Genomic DNA, 24043 nt, shown 5'->3' on the forward strand with positions numbered 1-24043 from the left:
GAAAATAGTGTCTGCCGCCAAGTACGGGGGCCTGGTGAGAAATTTCCCCTGAAGCTATGCAGCTAACATTACATAACTGTCGTGCTGTTTCGTCTTCAAGACAATTCTCAGCCGCATTCTGCAGGGGCAATAAAGATGCTCCTGCATCGTTTTCAAATGGAAATGTGAGATTACCCACAATACAGCCCGTAATTGTCTCCCTCTGAGTTTCAGCTCAGGTCACATGAACCGCTGGTTATGAAGACAACATTTCGGCACAAGACAACGAGCCGTAGGCCAGCGTAGAGAATTGGCGGAGAGCACTGGCGGCTGCCTTCTATAGCGAGGGTGTGGGAAAGTTGGTACAACGCTACGATACACGTCTAAGTCGGGTCGGCGACTATGGAGATAAGTAGCTGCAAGGTGTATCTAACTGTTGCAAATAAAACATTTTTGATTTTTACCGTGGTTTCCATTTCGCGACCTATCGGACCTTACTTTCGGAATAGCCCTCGTAGAACGAGGAGTGCGTGAGATCTGAGTTTCACCGAGGCTCGGCAAGAGCGTTTCGTAAACTGCACCATTTGTCGGGTGTTCGACGAGTGCTGTGGTGAGCGTCTTGAACATGTGGTGAAACCACGTCCAGACGTCATGGGGTTGGGCGGCCGCCTTGGACACAGCAGTCAGAGACTGGTAAAACAGGGCAGGTGGCGAACTTTAACGGAACTAAGAAGATCAGACTGTAATGATGGGCAGACTATAAGCGTGTCTGGACACACGTTAGGCGGAGCACATCTAGCGATGTGCCTACGCAGCCGACGAGCTTTGCGTGTGACAATATTATCACCACGACATTGGCAACTACGACTGAAATGGCCACGTGACAATCATCACTGTACGTTGGCTCAGTGACAGAGATTTGCATTGTGTAATGAATCCCGATACCTTCTTCATCATGCCAGTGGGAGCGCGCCAATCCGTCTTCTTCCAGGGGAACAGCTCCTTGACACCTTTACTGCGGGACGGGGACAAGCTGGCTCCATTTTGCTCCGGAGAACATTCTCGTACGTATCCATGAGTCCAGCGGAGCTCGTGCAAGTGTCCGCGACGGCCAAGGAGTATCGTACACTACTGGTTGCAGACCACGTACACCAAATCATAACGATGATGAAACTTCCTGGCAGATTAAAACTGTGTGCCCGACCGAGACTCGAACTCGGGACCTTTGCCTTTCGCGGGCAAGTGCTCTACCAACTGAGCTACCGAAGCACGACTCACGCCCGGTACTCACAGCTTTACTTCTGCCAGTACCTCGTCTCCTACCTTCCAAACTTTACAGAAGCTCTCCTGCGAAACCTTGCAGAACTAGCACTCCTGAAAGAAAGGATATTGCGGAGACATGGCTTAGCCACAGCCTGGGGGATGTTTCCAGAATGAGATTTTCACTCTGCAGCGACGGTACTGGGTTGGGGTTGTTTGGGGGAGAAGACCAGACAGCGAGGTCATCGGTCTCATCGGATCAGGAAACGACGGGGAAGGAAGTCGGCCATCCCCTTTCAAAGGAACCATCCCGGCATTTGCCTGGAGCGATTTAGGGAAATCACGGAAAATCTAAATCAGGATGGCTGGACGCAGGATTGAACCGTCGTCCTCCCGACGGTAGTGGCATTTTTCAACAAGATAATGAGCGATCAGTGTGATGGAGTGGTTCGAGGAACACAGTGGTGAGTTCCAATTGATGTGGTGGCCACCCAACCAGCCAGATCTGAACCGAACGAACACACTGGGATGTGACTGAAAACGGCGACGGAGCTCATAGTCCCCCCTTTCCCCCTCCCCTCCCCCCCCCCCCCACCAACACTCCATGGAATCTACGGGAATGACGTGACTTCTGCGTGCTTATGTGTTGACAAACCTCCAACGACCTACCAAGGCCTCATTGATTCCATGCTAGGACGCGTCACCGCTTTTATACTTGCGAAAGGCTGTTAGGTTGGTGGTCATAATGTTCTGGCTCATCAGTGTATTTCCTTTAGTAGTACAAGAACGCAGAATTTTGTACGCTACTTCAGGTAATACAGGCTCGATTTTTCTACCGAGCTCCTCGCACCGGGAGAATCGACAATATGAACCATAATTTATATTTTATACTTTGTTTTAACAGTAGAAGAAAGTTTGTATAAGGTCGCAAGGGTAATACTTTTTATTTTTTCTTCTATATTACTAACATACAGTATTTTAACACCATTTTCTGCAGATAATTTCATTTTCTTTGTCATTCATAATTATTACCCATGTTTTAGACGTCAAAACAAATTTCGTTGGTTATGTGGACTATAATTTCATCACAAATGTGTATTCGGGTAAATACAAGGGCTAACAGCAGTCTATTGATTCGTCATTTCGTTCAGATAGTACTGCTGTCAGTACAAACTGTGGAGGGGCCCCACGTTTTACAACTTACGCTGTGTGTATTTTGAAGAAGCAGTGAATCATGGACGTCACAAAGAAATTTGGCAAAACAAAAGCTCACCATGCTTTGGAAATATACAAAAGTGTCTGATTACTATATAATATTCGATTATGTAATCACAATCTTGAAATTTTAAATGAAATATTTCACGTCTACTTTGGTAGGTAACATCCAATGAGATAGGTCGAAACCAACGGCAGGATTGCCATTACCTATTTCTATTTATAATGCTGAAGAATTAGTACATTCTGTGGTAAATATTTATCGAGAACCCTTTTAATAGTCATCTGTAACTGGAAAAGAATGCCAATTACTCCCGATAATAGAAATGGTAATAGACGGCTGCATACAGTTCCAAAATGAATTTCAGACATTTTCTTCAAGGATCGTACCGCGTACCCCAAGGTCTTTTATTACGACATTCTTTGAAGATCTTAAGAGTGTCTCATAGATCCAACAGTTTCAAAAAACGCTACCCATGTGAAACACAGCTCGCTTTTTCATAGAAGGCTACCGATTATAAGTTCCAGCTTGGATGTGGAAGTGAGTTGGTCCATACCTCTTCCTAGATATTTGAAAGGCATTTAACAATGTACCATGCTACGAGTTTGCAAACGAGCTACAAAACTACAAAAATGGTTCAAATGGTTGTGAGCACTATGGGACTTAACATCTTAGGTCAGCAGTCCCCTAGAACTTAGAAGTAATTAAACCTAACTAACCTAAGGACATCACACACATGCCCGAGGCAGGATTCGAACCTGCGACCGTAGCAGTCCCGCGGTTCCGGACTGCAGCGCCTAGAACCGCACGACCACCGCGGCCGGCCAAAACTACAAAATGTAGTTTAAATACCTAATACATTAGAATAATTTTTTATTCATAGAACGCTGTAAGCCGTACTGCAGAGTAAATGTTAAAGGGAAACGGCGTTACAGTCGTGTGGATCCAAATGAGACGGAGTAGGTTCTTTACGTAAACAAACAGGTTGTCAGACTGCTTGAGGGATAATAACAGGTCTAATGAACCTGATGGGAATACCGAATGATTAAACGAGCTGTTAGGGTGGTACGAGGGCACTACTCCGTACACAGAGATTTGTCCGAGGTGCACTAGCAACTTAAACAAACATGGAAGAAAGACTGTTTTATCCCGCGAAACACTGCTGTAACAATTTGAACACTCGATGTTCGAGAGATACATTCATCAACAAATCTACTACCTCCACCGTAAGTCTCGCGCTGAAAACCTAAAAATAAGATAAGAGAGACTAGCTTCTGAATTTCGAGTTTTCTGGATTTGATTTCCGACCCATATTTTCTAGGGAAAGCTCTGTCGTCAGTGTTTCCAAGATTCCGATCAGGCTTTCCGTCATTAACTAGTGTAGCAATCGTTCCTGAGGGGACATTGTTATATAAACGTAGAAATTATGATCGTTAATAGAAACAAATTACAGCGCTATAAGATACCTTCATATTTCGAGAATATATTTCACTTTTCGTCCATGAAGAAATTCCATTAAGTTATTTTTGTTTTCATTACATTTGCCGCCAAATAGCATTATTATGAAATCGCTGAAAATAAAAATTATGTATGGGCAAATACGAGTACATTAGCTTAAGGTAGTTCCACTTTATAGATAGGATACATTGGGAAAAAACTAGATTGTTGTTAAGGACTATAACTTTCTTATTGCTACGAGAAATAAGTCAGAATATAAAAAGTACGGAGTAGTTGTACAAACTTTTTGTGACGAGTTGAGTCTTGAAGGAAGACATGATGATTGTATGAAACGAGAGCTTACAATGAGTGCGATACTTTAAGGCGAAGTTTTTTCAAAATATTGAGATCTCCGGTGTACTCGTTATCCTTCGGTTACGCTACGTGTGTAATTTTGTTGCGTAATACTGAGAATGAAAATTTCTAAATATTCTAGGACATACATTTTTCAGCTTAGCTTTTAGTGTCGTTTTCAAAACTGTAGAAAGTGTGTACAGTTTCGAAGAAATGAGCAGCTACTGCTGCTTTATTTCGTTGTTGGAGACGAAATGCCGCAATACGTTCGTTAAAAGTCGCTCTCGAATTGTTATCATTTGATGTTGGTGGCAGTTCTGCAATTCATCAGGTGTGGCTGCATCACCATGCTTAAAATGGAAAGCCTGTAGTGAACTTTGAAAACACTGACCATAAAGCTTTCACTCCGCAATAAAAGCATGAAAAAACCAGACATAGCAAGTTGACGGACAGTTATTCGTAAAATGTCTCTCTAGGTGACGCGAAAGAGTCACGGGGCCGTTAGAGGGCCATACTTGAATGGAATTTTCCCCCATGAATTGTTCAGTGGCTTGCAAGTATTTCTGATTTATTTTATTCATCAACTGCAATAAAATATTTCAATAGTGGATCTGGTGACAGAACGTGTCGAAGGACGTAACACCTATAGAATTTAGGAATGAAGATTTTCGGGAGGTTCCCCCGTGCCGTGAACAGACCAAAATTAAAAGATCTTACACATGCAATACAATCTGTGAACAGCGTTATGAATATTCTTTACACTCATAGGAAAATGATGGTTTACATACATCGTTCTGTTTGTCCCTTAACAACCTAAGTATAGCTGAAATTTGGAGCAAGCTGTTTTTTCATTTCTTACGAATAACTCTGTAAGTAGGCTGTTTAGGTTTTTTTATTGATAACGCCACCTCAGTATGAAAATCACCGGCTGTGCCGTGTGCAGTCTGTGGCTGCTTTGCATTGTTGTAATACTCAACCATTGTAGTGTTAGGCAGCTGGCTGTGAACAGCGCGTAGCGCTGGGCAGTTGGAGGTGAGCCGCCAGCAGTGGTGGATGTGGGGAGAGAGATGGCGGAGTTTTGTAATTTGTCATGATATCAAGGTAAATACATTGTTTGTTCTCTATTAATATCTTTCATTTGCTAACTATCCCTATCAGTAGTTAGTGCCTTCCATAGTTTGAATCTTTTATTTAGCTGGCAGTAATGGCGCTCGCTGTATTGCAGTAGCTTGAGCAGCGAAGATTTTTGGTGAGGTAAGTGATTTGTGAGACGTATAGTTTAATGTTAGTCAGGGCCATTCTTTTATAGGGAATTTTGAAAGTCAGATTGCGTTGCGCTAACAAAATATTGTGTGTTGAAAGTCAGATTGCGTTGCGCTAAAAAAAATATTGTGTGTCAGGTTAAGCACAGTCCTGTATAATTGTTTAAAGAAGCACAGTCGTGTATAAAAATATTAAAAGGGGACGTTTCATATGTCGACCCTTAGCCGAGGATACCTCACTGGAATCTTCTGATTTTTTCTTGTAGTTTGTGTAATTAGTGTAGATTTTGTTTATTGCTAGCGCGTAATTCTAGAGAGAATCTCCTTTGTAGTTGTAGTTTTTCATTGTTGTATAGTAAAATAGTTGTGGCATGCATGTAGATTTGCACCAAGTATTTCGCAGCTGCAATTAACTAGATATTATTTTCAGTGTTGTGTTAATGTGTTCTCCTATTTTTGCTCTTCAAATTGTGTTTTTCTGTGTTGTCGTGTGAAATACTGTGACAATAATGGCGTGTGAAAAACGTAACACTAGGCTCCAAAGTAAATTGAGAAATGACAGCGAAGACGAAAGCAGTGTGTTAGCGCCACCGTGTAATGAATTAACTAATATTCAAAGTGGTAACTTGGTAATTGCGCATAGGGAGATGGAGCGGGTTGCAAACAATGGCGTGGACAGTGAAACAATTAGTGAAGAGGGAAGCATTATCGATCGATCGGTCGGCAATAGCTCGGCTCAGGAATCCGAAATGACACGACACGATCTCGCAAATACTGTAGATTCAGGTTTTGGATCCTCACCGTTTTCTCAAATAAGTCAAGACACATTTTCTGCTTGTCAAAATGTGAATGTTTCCGGTGCAAATTCACTGCCGAAAAGCACTGAGGAACATGTTCCAGACACCAGTGCATTGTTATTACAATTAATACAACAAATGGGACAAACACAACAAAAGCTTGAAAAGTTAGACACAATGGAACAATACCAGAGACAAACACAGCAACAGTTAGACACAATGGAACAAAATCTTCAAAAGTTAGACACAGTGGAACAAAATCTTAAAAAGTTAGACACCACACTTGAACAAACACGTGAAGATTTGACTACTGAGTTACATGAAATCGAATCGAAATGTCAAACAGTCTGTAACGACGTAAAAACACAAATTTGTGAGCATTTCCAACCTATTTTTTCGCGTCATGAAAATGCACTACAGAATCACGAAGCAGCCATAAAAGAACTGCAAACTACTGTTCATGAAAATCATGAGACCTTACAAGCTAAATTTGACTCAGTTGCATCTACCGATTCGGTTACGCAACTTGCAAAAACTCAGGAAAACTTGAAGGACACAGTAGATTCGATTTCAACACAAATGGACAATCTGAAACTTGGTTCAGAAAAACACACTGAGGAAATGTGTTCACTATCGGAGAAAGTAGCCGAACTTTCGGATCAGTTCACTAACTTATCTACGAAGGTAGATGATAATCTGAACGACACAAAACCGGTAGTCTTTAATGACACAGAAGAGAGCGAACAAATTAGGAAACTGAAACAAAATCTGAATCAAATTAATACGCAACACCAAAGAGAAATCCGCGAAGTACAAGGTCAGCTGACACAGGTAATACAAGAATTACGTATTTCAGAGGACACTCGCGCCCCAATACGGGAAGAGGGACATAGAAATACGGATCAACCACAAAATAATAACACAGGACACTTCGGAAATTATGAAAGAAATTGGCAAGGCACACCGAATTTTGAGATGGAACCGCCGACACGACGTAACAATGACCGATATGCTATTCGCCGACACGATGATTTTGACTATAAGCTGTTCATTACTACACGTAAATTCAAAACGTTTAAGAATTCTGCCAACGACATTCATCCACAAGCGTGGCTCCATCAATTCTCTCATTGTTTTCCCCCCAACTGGTCATTAGAACACAGATTAGAATTTATGTGTGGCTATTTAGAGAATGAACCAGCTGTAAGAATGCGTTCGGTCATTCACGATTGTCATAGTGAAGGAGAATTTTACCATGCCTTCCTCTCAGCATATTGGTCTCAAGCCACACAAGACCGAGTAAAACATGGCATCATAATGATGAAACATTTCGAACAATCTGAATTCTCCAGTCTTGTGAAATATTTTGAAGACATGTTGCACAAGAATCAGTACCTGTCAAACCCATACAGCCCCTCAGAACTCATCCGCATTTGCTTAATCAAACTGCCTGAACATTTGCGACATATTATTTTGGCAGGACGTTGCAAAGACGACATTGAAGCATTTCAGGGACTCTTACAAGAATTAGAAATTGACACTGACAGTCGCCGGATGCGAAAACAGGAAAACAATCACTACAGGTCACATACGTCACAATTCCGTGACGACAGAAACAAGAACTGGACACGACAAGGCTATTCTCACAACACAAATCGTGACCGAAACAGACACCACCCGTATAACAACCGTTGGCAGAGTAGTAATAATTACAGGGAAAGATCACCTCTCCGCGGTAATGAATATGACAGAGACAATCATAGAAACAGACAATTTGGCAACCAGAACTATTATTATCACGGGAGACAGAATAACTTTAGACGCAACGGTCCAGCGCGCAGTTACGATTCAGGGAGAAATTCTCCACCTCGTGACCGACAAGAAAGAAACTACGGAACCTACCGACATGACGACAGACGATATATTCGTAACGACAGACCTGAATTGCATCAGAACTGGCGGGATTTAAACACGGCAGGGCCCTCTCGGCAAGGCGAATTTGTAGAAGTTCGGTCTCCGAATCCCATTAACGACGCGCGCCAACAATGACCCGCACCGCAGGCAGACACCTGCGCCAGCTGGCTCCGAGAAAAATAACATTGACGCTAACCTTGAGAAAAATTCCAGTATTCTTTAACGACGTATACCGCATGTTAATTGCATTGTTCAAACTCTAAGTACTATGAAGAGCAAAGGTTTACACCACATTTCACACGTAAAACCGTTTATTGAGAGATAATGTGCTTTTTTAACTTGAGATTTTAATGCAACATTTTGGTTTACTTGCAAATACATTCTGAAATTAAAGTGCTTTCTGAGAGATACCAGATGACACAGAGGTTAGTTTATTTGACAGCTACACGACTATATCACGACGCTACTAATGTGTGACACAATTTACCTTGTTGCTTTTGCGGTGTATCTGTTTTATATCTGCACAGTTTTTCTGAATTCTTCTGGAAAGTAAAACATGTTTCAGTAGTAACTCTTGTGGTATAGCAACAATGAGACAGCCTTTTTCGTGGCACAACAATACGTTACAGTACAGTACTTTCTTCATCACAACAGTAAGCGTAATAACTAAGATATCCATACGCAAAGCATTTCACTTTTGTGTATCAAGAGGTAAGTACATTGACTTCTGCAGAACTTAGCTTTCGGAGGACGATAACTACGAGACTTCCACAGAGGTTATCTTACAACATGACGCACAGTTTAGCGCTACAGTACACGCATTTGAGTGATTAATCTTATACTTAAAACACTTATTTATAAAGATTTTTTATTACAAAGAAAGTTTTCCGAGATATATTTCATTCCATTGCTGTAATCTGTAACACCTGAGGGTATAATTACATTAATCCTCAGGGGGGTACACGCTTACTTTGTGTACCATGTGTGTGGCAACCACAAGGAACCCTAGCTAATATGGTATTTGCTTATACAACTTTACACATCGGTACCATATTTCTCTAACACAGAATTACACAGCTATCTGATCATTTAACTGAGACAGACAAACTTTTTTACTACATCAGTGACAGATGTTTACGTAATTATACCGTTGGATACCTTCATGTTTACGCAATTACACAGTTGGGTAACTTCACACTTATGAAATTGTATTTTGTCTGCACTTTGTGAACTGTTCATATTTTTTCGGAACCATTGTGATACTATGAGAGCTTTGAATGATGTATTTGGTAAGGGAGCATGATTTTAAAGTACATTTGAGGTAGATGACACTTTTGACATGAGCAGAGAATTTTTTTTAGGTTTTGAAATTATTGGAGGAAGCTACGACGATTTTGAGGGTTGACTGAGGTATTATGATGTTATTTTTACGACGACGATATGTTTTATGCTGTTGAGGTACGTTTATGATCAATAAGCTGATGCTATATGAGGAATTTGAGTATGTGTCGACGATATATATATGTGTAATAAGGTAAGGAATAATGAGTAGAAGTTAGGGACTCTGGTTGGTGAAAACGGATGTTGTAAACCGCGAATCGTACTTTTAAGAGTTATGAAATGTGTGTAAATGCGTGAATGTATCACAATGCCGACGAAAATTTTTTGGACACTGTTATATTCATAGGATTTTGTTTTTACAGATTTGCAACGCTAATTCTTGACCTGTGAAATATTTTTATATAAGACTGCCATTGTAGTGGAAACTGCTGTCGTAAATATTTCCGTACGAAAGTTAAGAGACCACCTGCACGTAATGCGTCGCAGGCACCCACCTGGGCGACAGCCGCCCGAACAAAAAAAAAAAAAAAAGCCATTAGCCTTCCAGCGGCACAGGTAGAAGAAAAAAAAAAGGGGGAGGCCATTATAATCGCTATTGACGTTCCTTTGTAGAAAGCATCGCAAAAACGACACGGTCGAACTTGAAAACGATGAGAAACATTTCACGGCTATTGTCGTGCTAATTGAGAGAAATGCCATATGGCTAGTGAATGACGTTTCACGCCTTGCTTTGCCCATTTTGTTTAATATCTAGTTTCTAGCTGCACTGCAGCACTGGTTAAAATAAAATTTTATAGATGTACTAATTTAAATATTTTCTGTCTACAGATCTATTAAATAATAATTTTGTAATCCACATTCTTAAAAAAAAGGAGCACTTGGAAAGGAAAGAACAATAAGAAGGGACTAGTAACAGTAACTGCACACATAATTTTCTTTTCAAGTATATGGTAATATTTTTTTTACAATAAGTTGTTGTGGTGCACCACTTTAATTACTTAGACATTAAGATGTGATTATACATTTCCCTTATCTGCATTGTTATCTTTAGTCTACTATTTTTTCTGCTTGAGCTATGTCATGTTTAGGTATAAGTTGCTGCTGTTTGCCAGGCATAGTGTTATTGAATTTGACTTTGTATTATTCTGTTAAGCCAGTTTTACTAATGATTTCTTGTTATTATTTGTTGCACATTGCCTTAGATTAGTTGTAATATTACAATTGCTTTGCTAATTTCTTAATGCTGCTTGCTTCGCAAATCTGCGTTTTTTTTGTCATTGCTGTTTGTGTTAATTTGTTATGTGCTGCTGCATTGCCTCGTCCCTTAGTTTAGCATCTGAGCTCAGTAGATTTAAGTTAGCTTAAGAGGGGGTAGACTATATAAGAAACTAACTATGATGAATTGGAAGAAATGCATTGACAAGTCACAAGAAACAGATAGGGCCAAAATGAGTATTGTACAATGAGAAATAATTATTTTGAAAGAAATATGGTTAGAATACAGAAAAGAGGTACAGATAGGACCATTTGGGAATAATGATGAACGAAGGGAGATCTCCAAGAACAAAAAAGGTTTAGTTCACAAAATACTGCAGTACCAAAAGTTACACTGAAAAAAAACCCTGTCCTTTCCATTGTGTTATCCCACTATGTGTTTGTGTTCCCTTGTGTATTTATGTTTTTCCTGTATTTATATGTATATCTGATAATACTTATGTTGTAGAATTTTTCTAATACTAAGCTACATTCACTATGATGAGGAATACTGTGATCCTCAAATATAATTTGCATTGATAATATGTTATTTACTTTGTAAAGATGTTTAGACATTTATCTGTTCTGTTTTAATGCTCATGTGTGATGTTGATGTTTCAAAAGTTGTTCTGATCTTTATGTATGTACTTATCTCATTATTTTTGTAACACTGATGTATATGTTTATTTCTATTCTTTTGTAAAGCCTGTTTTACTACAAATGTTATCTGTATTGTTATGTTCTTTACTAATGTATTTTGTACCTTTGTAATTGTATTCTCATGTTATAATATTGTAATTGACACCAGGTCTTCAAATTAAGTATATTTTGACTGCACTCGTTTCTGTTGGTCATAGCATATGCACAATATGTGAGAAGTAGGGAGTGATAGTGTTTGCACGTGTGTTAATAATTCAGCAAGGGACTGGATAACAGCATTGCTTGTTCTAAGGACAATTCCAACAACTTTGTGAGTGCACAAGTGGTGGTTATGGACTTGTTATATTATCCGCAAGACTCTTCAATGGTAATTGTGTACCTGCACAGTCACAACAGATGGCTGCTGGCCATCTCTACAAGGACTACAGTGGGTCTGCGCCTCTGGTGGCCCACCAGTACCATTATCTCTACAAGCCTGTCAGCATGTCGAGAGTCAGCATTGTCTTTCCGTTGGAAGGACAACGATACTTCTTCAAGACTGCATGGAAATCCACTACTTCCGTGTGCATTTTCTTTTACTGCTCAGACTTTGAGAAAAACACTGCAATGTGATGAATGATCAGGACTGTCTTTATGGACTGTGAGAGAATTTTAGCTTTTGACCAACATTGTATCAATAAGTGTGTGCATTTGATTTCTTTGTTATTGTAATTACGATTATGAAAAATTTTAACAAATATGTATTGGCCAGTGCCCAACAAAATTTGTCAAATTTTTTGTGGGGAGCATGGGGGCTATGTAAGTAGGCTGTTTAGGTTTTTTTATTGATAACGCCACCTCAGTATGAAAATCACCGGCTGTGCCGTGTGCAGTCTGTGGCTGCTTTGCATTGTTGTAATACTCAACCATTGTAGTGTTAGGCAGCTGGCTGTGAACAGCGCGTAGCGCTGGGCAGTTGGAGGTGAGCCGCCAGCAGTGGTGGATGTGGGGAGAGAGATGGCGGAGTTTTGTAATTTGTCATGATATCAAGGTAAATACATTGTTTGTTCTCTATTAATATCTTTCATTTGCTAACTATCCCTATCAGTAGTTAGTGCCTTCCATAGTTTGAATCTTTTATTTAGCTGGCAGTAATGGCGCTCGCTGTATTGCAGTAGCTTGAGCAGCGAAGATTTTTGGTGAGGTAAGTGATTTGTGAGACGTATAGTTTAATGTTAGTCAGGGCCATTCTTTTATAGGGAATTTTGAAAGTCAGATTGCGTTGCGCTAACAAAATATTGTGTGTTGAAAGTCAGATTGCGTTGCGCTAAAAAAAATATTGTGTGTCAGGTTAAGCACAGTCCTGTATAATTGTTTAAAGAAGCACAGTTGTATAAAATTGTTAAAAGGGGACGTTTCAACTCTAGACACTAGACGTGTATGAGGAGAGTTTACTGAAATATGTATGTTAACGAATAAATTGTGCCACAGGTTTCTTGTCGACTGGAGACGAGGTGATTCCCGGAAACGCAGGCCTTAAGGACCAAGTGATGGCGCTCAGGTGGGTCAGGAACAACATATCCCACTTCGGAGGCGATCCTGAGAATGTGACGATATTTGGTGAGAGTGCCGGTGCTTTTTCTTGCCACCTGCTCATCTTGTCTCCAGCAACCAAAGGTAAGAAACTGTTTACCTATATCAACTCACCTAAATGCTTTACGACCATACGAAAGATGACCCCGCCTTTTCAAGTGATTGTGAAATATACAGCTCAGCGCAGTTGTGTATATGGGCCTTGAGTCGCACATTGATTGCACAAAGTCTCTTAATTATCAGCGAATGGGAAAGGTACAGGTAAGAATTAGAGTCCGGGGCCCACTTTCACGTGCCAGAAAGTTGCATAAAAGCGCATGCTGCACTGCAGGGTCGAAGATTCGTAATGAAAAAAATGACCCTCAAGCTTTGGTTAAGCTATTTCTCTGCTATATCTCAGCTTCCACTAATTATTTATGGGCGTCGGAATCCCAGACAGTGAAGAGACAAAATTTCGCTCAAGAAGGGTGATATTACAAGCAATAGGAATCAGAATTAACGAGGACCCACCTGCACGCCCGAAAACTAATGAAACTGTCAATGGATCGAAGAATTAAAATTCTGAAAGAGGTGTTCCCTGAGATTTGGTACTAATTAGAGCATGTCACGAACCCTTGAGTTGGTTTTTAACGAATATTGTATGAGAAATGTTTCAACAGTTCATGACACGTGTCTCTTCGGGCCCGTAAGCATAGTGTTAGGTTTTAGTAGTGGTCAGTTTTCGGTGACAGTTGCGACACTAATGACGGATTCCTTTCCACAGGTCTGTTCCACAGAGCCATCCTACAGAGCGGAGCTACGTCTCGAGAGTCTGTGTGTTCGTCGCTGAGAGACAGGACCTTCCGGCTCGCCAAGTTCCTTGGCTTCACTGGAGACAGTTCTGAGGGTCTCCTAGCATTCATGAGGGATCAGCCACCCAGGAAGCTTGTAGAGAACATGGAGGAGGCTTTTACACAAGAGGTGAGGAGAAGGAGGAAACGTGACGAATCAGACAGAGGTATGGGAATGTAGAAGCAGTATACTACGTGTTATTGTGTTGATCATTGCAAGTCCACGAATACACGAAAAACAAACCGTCTCCGAACCGTCCGTTGGAAAGCTGGGGCTATTGTCATGTTTCTAATTGAAAACATCTGCATTTCCGTATCCTTTAGGAATGGGATTTTAAGTCTGTGTCCAGGTATTCTTCGACGCTCCCAATAGCTCCTATCACAAATAACCACACAGCAGCACATGAGGATAAAGTGTAACATTGAAAGTGATACTGCTGCATTGAAATACCTTTCCTCGCAGCTAAATGGTACTTAATTTTCAAAAGCCCGTTTTCATTTCTGACGGCTGTTACAAAAATTCAGCACAAGATTTTATCTGTCTGCTGTTGACGAATTGAGCTGAAGGCATCTGATAATACCACCCATAAGACAAATCGTCTAGCGACGAAGGTGTAAGTTTCCCAATTCGGGTATCACTACAAGATCATTATCTTTAAGGTTATATTGAAAACACGTGCTATACAAATTACAATGAATGTTTAAGTACAAAACAAATAACTTTTTTGTAAAACATTGGTCAAATGTTTTGTGGAACAAATTCTCTGAAATTAAGAAATAGAGTAGATTAGAGAAAATATTTGACGCACATTTGAATGATACTGAATGATCCTCAAAATCACCTACTCCAAAGGATGTGCCAATCGACGATTTTAAATCCAATGTTCCCTTAGAATCTTAGAATTTTACAGGATACTAGAGGATATTTTCGGTATATGATTTCCAGCACAATTCAAAGATGCATCAAATGTTCCTGTAGTCGGTTTTATCTCTTGTTTTTAAGAAAATCATTTCATAGAAAATTTGACTTCTTTGCTTTTTTTTTAATTTTGAAATTTTGTTCCGAGGAAGTCGATATTTAAACATTAATCAGTTTTCTGTAATTTTCTCACCTACCTTGATTATTTTCAGAATTTAAATATAAGATGGCCATTCAATAAGTCACACAACTAAATTTTTTCTCGGGTAGTTGAGTTGGAAAAAATGGTTGTGGGACATCGTGGAATATTCCCGCGTCAGCCCCTATAGTTTCATGAAGTTACGGTAGGTGGCGGTACTATACATAGCCTTGGAAATGAGGTCTATAGTGGAGGGGCGTTCCAAGCGGATAACTGTCGCTTAGTTTCTTTTGGCGGAAAACCAGAACATCGCAGATATTCGTGGGCGCTTGCAGATGTCTACATAGATCTGACAGTGAAGAAATGCACAGTATGTCACACCAATATCACGAAAATGTGTCCTTTCTACCACGTGCGATGTTAGAACGTACGGGCACTCTCATCCGAGGTGATCGATGGATCACAATTAAACACCTCACTGCACAACTGGAGATCTGTGTTGGAAGAGCTGATATCCTCGTCCACTTGGGGTACTCGAAGATGTGTATGTCATAACTGCCACTTCCATTTGTTTTTCCCAATAAAGGATGCACTTCGTGGGCAGCTGTACGTGAAAGTGATGGAGGTTATTGATGCTGCAAAACGTTGGATTTGATGCTGATCAGTGCAGTGGTATCTTCCGGGAATACATATCCTCCCAGTAAGGTGGTGAAACGCCGTCGAATTGAACGGAAATTATGTTCGGAAATAGGGTTCTGTAGTCAAAAGAGTGTTGTATTGGAATCTGGAATAAAACCAACATACTTTCAGAAAAAAAGTCTGTTGCAATGTTTATTGGGCTTCTCTCGTAGCCGTGCAGGATTAGCCGAGCGGTCTAAGGCGCTGCAGTCATTGGATTGTGCGACTGGTCCCGGCGGAGGTTCGAGTCCTCCCTCGGGCATGGGTGTGTGTTTGTCCTTAGGATAATTTAGGTTAAGTAGTGTGTAAGCTTACGGACTCATGACCTTAGCATTTAAGTCCCACAAGATTTCACACACACTCGAACACACACTCGCTTCTCTCGTATTTATATATAAACCACACGCTGGTGAAAGTGAAATTCCATCTGTTCTAATGAAAATCTTCATTGAGTTATCAAGATTCGGACTAAAATCTTTGTATAATTTCGAGGGAGTAATGCTTTCGTTTGGTTCATTTGACCAAAACAGGAATAGGTTTTAACCTCCTGTAGACGGAAACGTCATTCTAACAGAAACTCATAGGGCCGAAGTAGAAAGAAGGAAATGTGGATTGGTATTTTTGTAACCCAATTGATCAGCCGATGAAAACTATTAACGAGTGTGGGGAAGATCGGACGATAATTTCAGCCTTAGTTCTCCAAACAAAATTTCAGTATGGAAACCACTACGACACGACTTCCTGCAGCACCTTCATTGTGTTACAGGTGATCCCATACGTCAAGAAATGTTGAATATGAGATGTCGATTATTTCGGAGTACCACAAATTAATAACTTCGAACAGAAATAAATAGACAACTTAATCCTAAACCTTATTAATTTAGTACATTGACGATACGGTTCGAGCATCAAAGGCGAAGTACTTGCTGGGAATCAGTTACGTCGTCATACCGTCGTGAATACCGTCTTATTAACCGACAACCAGGTAATTGTAGCAGAATTGCATCATCTCAGTTTGCTGGGTGTATCCCAATCTCTGTCTTCCTCTACAGTTTTTGCCCTTTACAGCTCACTTTAGTAGCATGGAAGTGATTCCCTGATGTCTTACTGGCCTTAAATTCCCGAGCGAGAATCATAGTCTAGCTTACGTGGTGTTTGCTGTTGTTTCAGCAGTAGCTTCATTGGTGGGTAGATGTGTCTTGTCAAGAACAGCGGTCTCGATAAGAAGCGGGATCTCTGGTTCAGTGTCACTGTAAATATTATTGCCGAACATTAAATTTTCTACAGTTCCTTAACCCATTAACGAGCTTTTTTTCTCCCTGGAGGGTGGAACTTTGGTTCTGGCTTACATTCTATTTGATATTAACAAGATTATATAACGGTACTAAAGAATATTTGCTAACAGAAACACAGTATCAGCACTAGTAAATGGCAGATATTGGTTTTCAAACAGATTCTAAATTTTTTCGTCTTTTTCTAGTTGTTGCTCAACATTTGCAAGGGAATCAAAGAAAAGAATTACTTTTCCAAATGTTGAAATACTGAAACACGTAACAAGGACCTCCCTTTTTAGTGATACAGAGGCACTAGCTCCCATTCACTGTTTTAATTACTTCTTCCTTTGTTATTTGAAGTGGTCGACATACATCTCATCCCCAGCCGCAAATCAGCACACAAGAGACAATCGAACTCCGTTTAAAACGGTCAAAATATTGTTTTCGCAGTTAATCTCGGTTAACATTTAGCAAATGCGCACCCATATTTAAAAAATTTTCTAGAAATAACAATGTTCAATCACATTAATGTGACCACCTGTCAGAAGTCTGAATAACCAACTTTCACAGCTCGGACTGCTAGGAGACGTACAGGAAGAGAATCAGAGAGGTTCTAGAAGGTATAGACTGGAATGTGGACCATGACGTCTGTCGTGCCGTGGCTAGCTGCCCTAGGTTTCTCGGCTGAAGATCTAAAACACGGACAACTCGATCGCGAGGGCCCCACACATTTTCGATTGAGTTTAAATGCAGGGAATTTGGTGGCCAGGGGAGTAAGGTAAACTCATCCTGGTGCTCTTCGAACCACGCATGCGCACTGCGAGCTGTGTCACGTTGTATTATCCTGCTGGTAAATCCCGTCGTACTGACCCAAAGCAAACTGTGTTTAGGAATGTACATGGATCCCAAGGATAGATGCATGCATCCGTTGATCCGCAGTGCCTTCTAGACTGACATAACCCAGGGTGATACGCCCTGCTAAACCCGTAAGACAGGTAATTTTAATTTCTGGAAAGGGGCCAAAATAAGCGGCTGTCGGTTACATTCGAACATACAACTTTATTATTTGATCAACATTAGAACAGTCCACATATTTTTTTAAATACACAGTTTTAATTTTGAGACTTAATTACCGGATGAAAGCCACTTTCATTTAAAAATGGCCGAAGGCCAATAATAACATAAAACTAAGGCATAATCAGAAACAAAAGGCAAACCTTATCTTAAAACAGTTCTTTAGTTATGCTGAAGACCCAAAGAATCAGACACTTTAAGAGCAAGCAACTTAAATTCAAAATCAGCTGAAGACCCAACACTTAAAACTCTATAACATTAAATTTTTTTAAAAAATACCAAAGGCCTTAGGTGAAACAGTTCTTTAAATTAAGCTGAAGGCCTAAAGAATATTATGCCTTAAGGGCAAAACAACCTTAATTTAAAAATCTGCTGGAAGCCATATAAGTACAAACAACAGGAACAAAAGGCAGGGCCAGGGCGCTCAGATGTTCGATGGTCGGCCTGGAATTCAAACACTAACACTCGGTTAGGTGAGACAGGCAGTCGGCCCAACCATTTTGAATCCGACGGCAACCCAACCGACAGACAGTCAACAGACCAATAATCAAAATCAGTTCCGCTCCACACTTTCACCAAAACTCAAACGATGCTAACAGCACAGACCGTGGAACAACAAGAAGAAAGGATCACAGACAATCCATAAGCGGTGGACGACCCAAAAATACGTCGTCTAATCAGACGACCGACCAAACGGCCAATCAAGGTCGTTGCCACTCAAACGTGTGTGTCGGCAATCGTCGGGCGAGTGAAGGTTATCCTGTCCTTCCTCCACGCCAACCGACCAACTCAGAGTCGGTAAACCGACAACATTTAGATTAACTTGTGAGTCAAATCACATAAATTACGCACAGTTTCTGGAACACTTGCACGAAGAACTAGACGATGATAACTGCAGTGCCCGCATCTCGTGGTCGTGCGGTAGCGTTCTCGCTTCCCACGCCCGGGTTCCCGGGTTCGATTCCCGGCGGGGTCAGGGATTTTCTCTGCCTCGTGATGGCTGGGTGTTGTGTGCTGTCCTTAGGTTAGTTAGGTTTAAGTAGTTCTAAGTTCTAGGGGACTTATGACCATAGCAGTTGAGTCCCATAGTGCTCAGAGCCATTTGAAACATTTGATAACTGCAGTGACTGTGCAATAACAAGGACGAATCACGAGTCGGCACACTCAGGCAACCCATAAGCGATCGCCGGCCAAATACACGACGTCCGACAAGACGACCGACCGACGATCAACCAGAGTCGTCCGTACTCCAATCATGTGTGTCTGTAATCATCGGCGAGTGATAGCTATCCGCACCTCCCTGGCTCTGCATGCCCCACTGGTTCAAGGACGTGACTGCGCCAACCGATCAGCACGGAGACAGCACTAGAGCAACTGGGCAGTCGACATCACAGGCTACATACAATTTCACAAACACTTGGACGAGGAACACGACCAATGCTAAGAGCAGAGACTGTGCAATCACCAGGACGAACCACGAGTTGAGACACACACCGCCAACCCATAAACGATCGGCAAGCAAATGCACGTCGTCCGGAAAGACGAGCACCAACGATCAACCAAAACCGTCCCCACTCAAGCCATATGTACCGGCAATGGTGGGGCGAGTCACAGCTGTCCGAACCTCACCGCCGCTCCAACGCGACCGAACTTCTGCCACGTTGCATCTGTCCGACTGCCAGGTCCGAACTCCACTGCTGGCACGTTCCAACTCATTGGACGACCGGGAAGTAACAGCAGTGCATCAAAGATAATACGGGAGGGCCTATATCGATGAGCGCTGCTGCTGCCGCTCACGGACAGGCAAGGCAGCAACTGAGTGACACCAGTAATTGAAATTGGCATAACGAGGTGACAGTACGGTAAAAAGAGTATGTTAAATAAGAGATGGCATGAACACGAGCCAGGCAAGTCTCACAGGGAATGGCACGAAAACATTCCACAGGCCACAACATCCCCCCCCCCCCATTCCGGCCTGGAACTTACCAGAAGGTGCAAATACACAAATTCGTTCGACCTCCTGTGGGAATCTCGAAGTAGCGAACTGGAGTATAACTGACAGAGACTGCGGATAGGTGGCGGTCTATGCGAGTGTGGATCCGCCGTGAGGCGTACCGAAATAGTCCGTGCAGCTGCGATAACGTTTTGTCGCGAATGACGCAGCGGTTACCACACTTGCTAGTAAGCAGAAGATCTCGGGTTCGAATCCCAGTCCGGTACACATTTTCACTCGTCGACGCTAATCCCGCTTAATGTCCCGCTGCAATGGAGAGCAGTGACCCTCCTTCAATTTACATGCACTTGCCACGATTGTTGCACAGTGTTTGCGCGTTTCACGCCACCGAGCGTAAAACGTGATTCGTCTGACAACGCCACCTGTCACAGCTCAGTGGACGACCAGTGGCCGTACTGGCGTGCAAATTGCAGCCTCCGGTTGCCATGCACAGCACTCAGTGTGGGTGCAAGAACCTGGTGCCTTCTGTAGAGGCCCATACGCAGCAAAGTTCACTGAACGGTCGTTGCAGAGATACTGTTTGTAGCACCTTGATTCATCCGGGCGATCAGTTGGTCAGCAGTTGCACGTCCACTCGCACGTACTCATCTACGCAGCCGTCGTCCAACCCTATCATCCGTGGCACACGATGCACCACAACTGCCTCGGCGCCGGTTTTGTATAGCGTCATTTTGCCTTGTATACTTCAACCACGGCTGCTTGTGAACATTTTACAAACTTTGCCTTTTCTGAAATGATCCAACCCTTAGCCCGAAATCCCATGATCATGCCTTCTTAGACGTCAGACAAATCTCTCCGTTTCCGCATTACGACAGCGACCACACTGTTTCCAGCCTCCTCCGGCAAACTTTCTATATCCTCCACTGCTAGTGCTGCCACCTGCCATTTGTGAGTGGTTATTGCACGTTAACCGCGCTGAGAAGTCCGAAATTTCTGTTTTAACTCTCTTTCCCCCCCTCGCCAAAATTACTCTGGCGTTTACAATTTTGTATTGGCTTCCTGTTTTTTGACTAGCCTCATGGTTTTTTATTTCACGGATTCCACACCATAAGCTACATTCCTCTACTGCTGGAATCGAAACGTTAGTGAATTGTTTTATGCATAAATCGCCGTTTGTCACTTCGGCAGAAAAAAAAATCCAGCTGAGAAAGACTAAGTTATCTTCAATATTCGTCTTGATCTTCTTAAGCTTTAGATACACTCCTGGAAATGGAAAAAAGAACACATTGACACCGGTGTGTCAGACCCACCATACTTGCTCCGGACACTGCGAGAGGGCTGTACAAGCAATGATCACATGCACGGCACAGCGGACACACCAGGAACCGCGGTGTTGGCCGTCGAATGGCGCTAGCTGCGCAGCATTTGTGCACCGCCGCCGTCAGTGTCAGCCAGTTTGCCGTGGCATACGGAGCTCCATCGCAGTCTTTAACACTGGTAGCATGCCGCGACAGCGTGGACGTGAACCGTATGTGCAGTTGACGGACTTTGAGCGAGGGCGTATAGTGGGCATGCGGGAGGCCGGGTGGACGTACCGCCGAATTGCTCAACACGTGGGGCGTGAGGTCTCCACAGTACATCGATGTTGTCGCCAGTGGTCGGCGGAAGGTGCACGTGCCCGTCGACCTGGGACTGGACCGCAGCGACGCACGGATGCACTCCAAGACCGTAGGATCCTACGCAGTGCCGTAGGGGACCGCACCGCCACTTCCCAGCAAATTAGGGACACTGTTGCTCCTGGGGTATCGGCGAGGACCATTCGCAACCGTCTCCATGAAGCTGGGCTACGGTCCCGCACACCGTTAGGCCGTCTTCCGCTCACGCCCCAACATCGTGCAGCCCGCCTCCAGTGGTGTCGCGACAGGCGTGAATGGAGGGACGAATGGAGACGTGTCGTCTTCAGCGATGAGAGTCGCTTCTGCCTTGGTGCCAATGATGGTCGTATGCGTGTTTGGCGCCGTGCAGGTGAGCCCACAATCAGGACTGCATACGACCGAGGCACACAGCGCCAACACCCGGCATCATGGTGTGGGGAGCGATCTCCTACACTGGCCGTACACCACTGGTGATCGTCGAGGGGACACTGAATAGTGCACGGTACATCCAAACCGTCATCGAACCCATCGTTCTACCATTCCTAGACCGGCAAGGGAACTTGCTGTTCCAACAGGACAATGCACGTCCGCATGTATCCCGTGCCACCCAACGTGCTCTAGAAGGTGTAAGTCAACTACCCTGGCCAGCAAGCTCTCCGGATCTGTCCCCCATTGAGCATGTTTGGGACTGGATGAAGCGTCGTCTCACGCGGTCTGCACGTCCAGCACGAACGCTGGTCCAACTGAGGCGCCAGGTGGAAATGGCATGGCAAGCCGTTCCACAGGACTACATCCAACATCTCTACGATCGTCTCCATGGGAGAATAGCAGCCTGCATTGCTGCGAAAGGTGGATATACACTGTACTAGTGCCGACATTGTGCATGCTCTGTTGCCTGTGTCTATGTGCCTGTGGTTCTGTCAGTGTGATCATGTGATGTATCTGACCCCAGGAATGTGTCAATAAAGTTTCCCCTTCCTGGGACAATGAATTCACGGTGTTCTTATTTCAATTTCCAGGAGTGTATTTCATACACCTTTAATTAACGGTCGTCTAAAATGTTCTAAGTTTTGCCGTCTTAAGTTGCAGTTTTGTGCTGTCTTCTTGTGGATGACCTTCAAGTAAAATGCATCCAGATTTGCAATTAGCGTCTCATTTCTTAAAGATAGAATATAGAAGAGCAGGTGCCTTATAAACGTTTGCTACCCTTTTACGAATTTGTAGTGGTGATGAAGCATAACAAAGATTCTTTTTGATGGCACTATCTAAATACGAACGAACCAAATAAAACATTTTGAGAATGGTAGATACATAAAACTTCCGCGCGCCAAATGGGTACGTTTTTTACGTTACTGTATATAAAATCAAATTTACTGAAGTTAAAGTTTTATAGCTGCCAGCCCGAGACGTTTTTATCTGATTCTTATAACGTAATAGCCGTCTTACTGGACTTGCATAGGTTAATTAATACAGTTTTCAGCCGTATTTTTCGAATTTAGGTGTTACCATCGTCATGATCATGAATGGGCCAGTTGCGATTTCATAATTCCACACTGTAACTTTCTTTCGTTCTTTCTTGGGGCCTGGGTCCCGCTTCAACGCGGGGTACTATGGATTTGGCAGTGTTAGCTGCAGAGGGTGGCTGGATGCCCTTCCTGCCAACACCTCGAATCCCCTGGGACGGAATTAGTGTACCACAGCTGTCTGCGTCTAGTGTAAGCCATGGAATAGTGCGAACGTTTTCAAATGTCTGCGAGTTGTGTATCTGAGGCAGAACGCGGGGACGGTATTCACCTAGCGGGATGTGGTAAACCGCCTAAAAACCACATCCAAACTGGCCGGCATACCGGCCCTTCGTCGTTAATCGGCCGAGTGGATTCGAACCAGTGCCGGCGCGCCTACCCGAGTCCAGGGAGCAGCGCATTAGCGCTCGCGGCTACCCTAGCGGGTCACACTGCAACTTTCTAAAAGGAATACAACGTAAGTTGATGTAGGTGTATGACTTTCAACAATTATCTACTCTTATTTAATTTCAATATTTCTCTCCCAAGGAGCGGATAACATAATTTATTATTGGTCAGTTTTGGAACAGTTTGTATCTGTATGTATCATGTTTTTCTCTTCTGTAGTCTTTCCGTGTATTGTACAACACTTACATGTGAAACTACATCGGCGATATCTGATTTTCGATAGAATGAACTCCTACCTTCGGAATGTGTTTTTGTTGACTTTTGAAGTCGAAAGTTTGCAATTATATCTTCAATAAAATTTGTTTAGTGGTTAAAAGGACATACTAAAGGGAGCTTTAAAGGGAAAAAACTGTAGAGGAAGACAGAGACACACCCAGCAAACTGAGATGAATAGAATGAGATTTTCACTCTGCAGCGGAGTGTGCGCTGATATGAAACTTCCTGGCAGATTAAAACTGTGTGCCCGACCGAGACTCGAACTCGGGACCTTTGCCTTTCGCGGGC

The 24043-nt window shown here is 42.7% G+C and overlaps 1 protein-coding gene across 1 annotated transcript in view; it reads left to right on the forward strand.

Moving 5' to 3' along the window:
• The window catches only part of LOC126234480 (juvenile hormone esterase-like), a 113232-nt gene that overhangs the window by 47486 nt on the left and 41703 nt on the right, over positions 1–24043 (forward strand). The window contains exons 4-5 of the mRNA XM_049943171.1: positions 12945–13130; positions 13810–14006. Coding sequence (XP_049799128.1) covers positions 12945–13130; positions 13810–14006 — 383 coding nt within the window. The remainder of the gene's footprint in view (positions 1–12944; positions 13131–13809; positions 14007–24043) is intronic.

The sequence above is a fragment of the Schistocerca nitens genome, chromosome 2, assembly GCF_023898315.1.
Source record: "Schistocerca nitens isolate TAMUIC-IGC-003100 chromosome 2, iqSchNite1.1, whole genome shotgun sequence".
Classification (NCBI taxonomy): Eukaryota; Metazoa; Arthropoda; class Insecta; order Orthoptera; family Acrididae; genus Schistocerca; species Schistocerca nitens.